The sequence below is a fragment of the Gadus chalcogrammus genome, chromosome 2, assembly GCF_026213295.1.
Source record: "Gadus chalcogrammus isolate NIFS_2021 chromosome 2, NIFS_Gcha_1.0, whole genome shotgun sequence".
Taxonomy (NCBI): domain Eukaryota; kingdom Metazoa; phylum Chordata; class Actinopteri; order Gadiformes; family Gadidae; genus Gadus; species Gadus chalcogrammus.
In genome coordinates this window covers 19,047,894-19,052,789 of record NC_079413.1, presented here as the reverse complement: position 1 = coordinate 19,052,789, position 4,896 = coordinate 19,047,894, and the positions used below count along the sequence as shown (strand labels likewise).

The 4,896-nt window shown below is 48.4% G+C and overlaps 1 protein-coding gene across 1 annotated transcript; it reads right to left on the bottom strand.

Moving 5' to 3' along the window:
- Positions 1-2,277: 2,277 nt before the first annotated feature.
- Positions 2,278-4,133, bottom strand: junbb (JunB proto-oncogene, AP-1 transcription factor subunit b). The gene has a single exon (XM_056604852.1). It carries the CDS (start codon positions 3,849-3,851, stop codon positions 2,817-2,819), a length of 1,035 nt encoding a protein of 344 aa, XP_056460827.1. The 5' UTR covers positions 3,852-4,133; the 3' UTR covers positions 2,278-2,816.
- Positions 4,134-4,896: the final 763 nt, after the last annotated feature.

Below are 4,896 nucleotides of genomic sequence, written 5' to 3'. Positions count from 1 at the left end.
TGAGTTTCTTTACTTAAATAAATGTATACCTGGACTTGGAAACTCTTGATGTTTCCTCAGAGAAGCAGAGATAGTGTTTTTCTCGTGAAGTCCCAGATACACGAAAGGCGTGGGAGGGCGGGTTCAGTTTCCACGCCGAAATGCAGTAATGTATGATGAAGGGTGTTATGATGGAACACGGGCCTACGGACAGAGCGTCGAGTGCGTGCGTCAAGTGCGTCAGTCACAACAAACCGCACGTCGCTCTAATAAAGGGCTATTTTTGCAAGTTACTGATCCCGGATCCAGGGGCGTCTTTCTTCTTAGGTTGGGCCGTTTCGTTCTCTACTTTTCTGCATTTCTGTTGTTGAGCAGCTCTGGTCACGAATGGAAATAGTTTTGTTGTTGTTGTCGAACAACAAGTGGTGCATATGTGTAGGCTGACGTGTGGGCTGACGTGTACCCAGAAGGCGCTTGTTCTTGGCAGTACCCCCATCTCCCCGTTCACACACACACACACACACACACACACACACACACACACACACACACACACACACACACACACACACACACACACACACACACACACACACACACACACACACACACACACACACACATACATACATACACACACACGTGCACGCGCGCTCCCGTACCCGTCGCCCACGCGAGCCTCCCGCGCTGCCAAGCGACAGAGTGGCAGCTCGAGACGCCCCCACGCTGTCGATCCCCCCTCACGTGCGCGGGGTGAATCGCTGTGACACTTCAAAGCTGCCGCCGCATCTGACGAGTGGATTGCGGTGACAGGTTCGATTCCCGAGCGTGAAGGAACAAACGGAACCTATAAATGTAATAAACAGCACGTTGATGTGTTAAGCCCCCTTTATGGTCTATTTTATGTTAAACATACTTTAGCCTAATTTATAATAAACACTTTAGTTTAATGTGTAATAACCCCTAGCCTGGTTCTGTTTAGTCTTGTTTATAATGAACATACATAAGTCTATTTTAAAAAATATATACTTACTTATGTCTATTTTATAATAAACATACTTTAGTTTATTTTTATAATAAACATACTTCAGTCTTTTTTATATGAAGCATACTTTAGTCTTATGGGTTATAAACACACAAGCCTGTTGCTTGTGTGTTGAGCCTAATTTATAGTAAACAAAACACCCGTTTAGCACAGTTTATAATAAACATATATGAATGAAACATATGCTTAGTCATAGCTAAACATAAGACTTCTCGTGTTTGGCCTGTTTTATAGTAAAGGCCCTAAACATACACTTATGTTTAGCGCACTTTATGGTGAACTAAATATACATGCAGATGTATTTATAACGTGTAACACTTGCATGTTTATTATAAATTAGGCTAATCACAGAATTTTTGTTTCTATAAATGAGACTAAAGTAGATTTGTACATACGTTTATTATATGGTCTACTTTATTGGTTTATAACACACAAAGATTGTTTCGCCGTCAATTTATACCCAACACATTGTAGCTATGTGTTTTTTACAAATCCAAACGGGTCTTAATCTAAACCCAAATCTTTCTTTAGATAGTCAGGCTATTGGATTAAAACCACCCCTTTCATTTATGTTTATTGTAAGATCTCCAACTAATGATCGTCTTTAAATCCAAGTTAAAAATAAAGTCAGAATACGCCATAAAATGACATGTTGAACCTCTAATTATAGACCAAATGACCACTTTACTACTACGCTAAGTCAGCATTATGCATTTTCTCTCTGTCGCTGTGCGACGGGTTAATTTGAAGTTATCATTGATCTTCTAGGAGGCTGACGGGGTTGCCAGATTGGGGGGGAATCTGGCCCAATCTGGCAACACTGGAGGCTGACCTCCCGCTGGAAATCTGATGATCTGCATCGTGAGGGTTTCCAGCAAATCACACCGACCTATGACGCGTTTCCCCCGGCCTCCCCTAATATGGAAACCTTCGTGCGTAGATAGGAAGTGCTTGGCTTACGTGCGCGAGCACGAGGCAAAGCACTTCCTGTAAACGCAACGAAGGTTTCCATATAAGGGCAGTCACCGGTGAACGCGCCTAACGTATGACGTCAAGTGTTGTGGGAGCGCTCCAATAACTTTCGTAATAACTTTTTAAGGGCTTTAAAAAAAAAAAAAAATGGACTCTGTCTTCTTGTGGCCCCCTGTGTGGGAGTGACGTCAAGTTTATGAAGTTATATATATATATATATATATATATATATATATATATATATATATATATATATATATATATATATATATATATATCTATATTACGTAATCAGATAATTATAGGCCCCCCGTTTCAAAAAGACAACATCACGAAAACCAACGTTAGTTTTTGAAAACACTTTTTTACTTTAAATACACGGCACAAATAAAAATAAAAGGACATTGTAAACATTGGACATGGTTGACGGTTGGTCCGGGATCAACCCGGACGCGCGTAATAATAACTTATTATACACTTTGAAGAATAGTATGCAGCGGTGCAGCATGACAATATCGGTTGTAAAAAATACAAAGAAATACAATAATCATCATTCCCGGTCTACACCGACCGGGACCCGGGGGAGCGGGTGCCGGGTCTCACGGCCCCGTTAGCGGCGTCCAGCACCGCGGGGGGGGGGTCCCGTGTCAGGCAGTCTCTCGCCCCCCCCTCAATAGTCTCTGAGCCGTCTCACAACAAGCCCCTTCTGTCGTCAGTGCGAACAACGTGCCGCCGGTATTCCAGTGCCGGTGGCGTGCACGCGCAGAACCTTACTCCAGTGTCATCAGAACCCCCACTCGGGTCGGGTCAGTGTCTCTTTCTAAAACGCCTCCATCTTACTGGCCAGCATCAGCTGACAGCCGCTGCTCACGTGCGTCAGCACCTTCCGCTTGAGCTGCGCCACCTGCTCGCGCAGCACCGACGCGGTGCTCGAGAGGCCCGCGTTGTCGTTCTTCAGCACCTTAACCTTCTCCTCCAGCCTCGCGATGCGCTCGAGCTTGCGCCGCCGGCACTTGGTGGCCGCCTGGCGGTTCCTCAGCCGCTTGCGCTCGGCCTTGATCTTCTCCTGATTCTCCATGTCGATGGGCGACATGGGGGGCGAGCCCCCGCCGTCGCTGCTGCTCAGCAGGTCGGGTACCGTCTGCGGCTCCTCCTTGAACGCGACCAGTCTCGGTGGCGCGAGCTGTTGCGGGAAGGCCGGGTGCGCGTGGGGGGCGTGCTGGTGGTGCGCTTGGTGGTGGTGGTTTTGCGCGTGGCCGTGCGGCAGGTAGCTGATGGTGGTGGTGGGGTAGCTGGCGGCGGAGGAGAGTGCGGTGCTGCCGGGGGGGCAATAGGCGTTCAGGGTGGTGTAGATGGCGGGCTCGGGCTGCTGCTGTAGTGACGCGCCGAACGCGCTAGGGGGCAGCGGGGGCGCGCACGACGTCACGCCGCCGCCCGCGGCCCCGAGGGAGACGTTCGGCGGGGGCATCTGGTTCATCTTGTGCAGGTCATCCAGCGCCTTCACGAAGCCCTCCGCGAAGCCCTCCTGCTCGTCTGTGATGCCCCGGTTGTAGAAGTACTGCCCCGGGGTGGGCGTGGTCAGGACCCCGCTCCCGCCCTGGATGATCAGCCGCTCGAGCTCGGGCGCAGCCAGCTTCAGCGAGCACGAGACGTCCTGCTGGGCCGCCTGGTAAAGCTCGGCGTCTGCGCGCAGTGACTTGAGGTGGCGGTAGGGCTCCGCGAGGTGGTTCAGGTTCAGGCTCATGCTCGCGCTCTGCTTCAGAAGCTTGTAGTCGGGCATGGCGCCCTCCGCGTGCCCGTAGCCCGACAGGAAAGTTTCGTCGTGGTAAAACGTCTGCTCCATCTTTGTAGACATAAAGTCGTGTTGCGTGCGGCTCACCGACGGGTTAAGGAGCAGTCTCTGGGGGTTGGAACGCAGTGTCAGTTGCGGGAGAGAGTGACCATCAACCTGTCTCTTCCGTCGGTAATAAATAAACCCCAAGTTCAGAAAACAAGATTCACTCTGAGGGAAAAGCAGCGTCGGTCCACAAGTTGCGAAATGTTGTCCAAACGTTAGAGTTCTTCTGGTTGGTGAACTTAAGGCGGTGTTTCTAGTGTTCTGTGGGCGAGCTGTGTTGCTTTTTAATGTGGCTCATGCTGTCAGACGAGCATATATATATATGCGCTGAGAGCACAGGCGCGCCTCTGATTGGACGCCGGGATCCGTAGCCATGCCCCGACAACGTGACGCGAGTGCCGGGAAACAAGCTGTAAACAAGAGCCATGGCTTGAAGACAACCTCTCGTTAAAAACAGGTCCCCACCACGACATAAAGGTCTTATTAACGACATAACGGTCTTAATAATGGCATACGGGCTTATTAACGAAATAAAGGTATCAATAACGACATAAAGGACTTAATAACGAAAAAATGTCTTCATTTAACACACATGTGTGTTCTCCTCAACATGTTTTACATGAAGACAGTTTAGAAAAGTGACATTTGTAAAATTATGTTAACTTGTATTGGACCTAACTATTGAATCAGTATTTATTTATTAATTAATAGGGAATGTACTTTATTGATTTATTATTCATGGCGTATGGTCTGATCTTCCTGACGCGGTCTGATTTAATAAAGTGTTTATATGCGTGTAATTTGGGATTGGTGCTACCACATTGAAGCCTAATAACAATGAACATTGTTTATAACATAAACGCTTAACAAATATGTCGGCACTGGGGCGTCGTTTGATGGTTAACGCTTCGCAGCCCGAATTGGAGTCGGTCGCATCCCGCGTCTGTTGTTGAACAACCGGCACAGGAAGTGTTAACGCCTTATATGGGCCGTCGACGTATGAGTTCCTCTGAGGAGCGGGAAGCCCATCCCACCTCGGCCTCTCGCCAGCATTCCTGCCCGT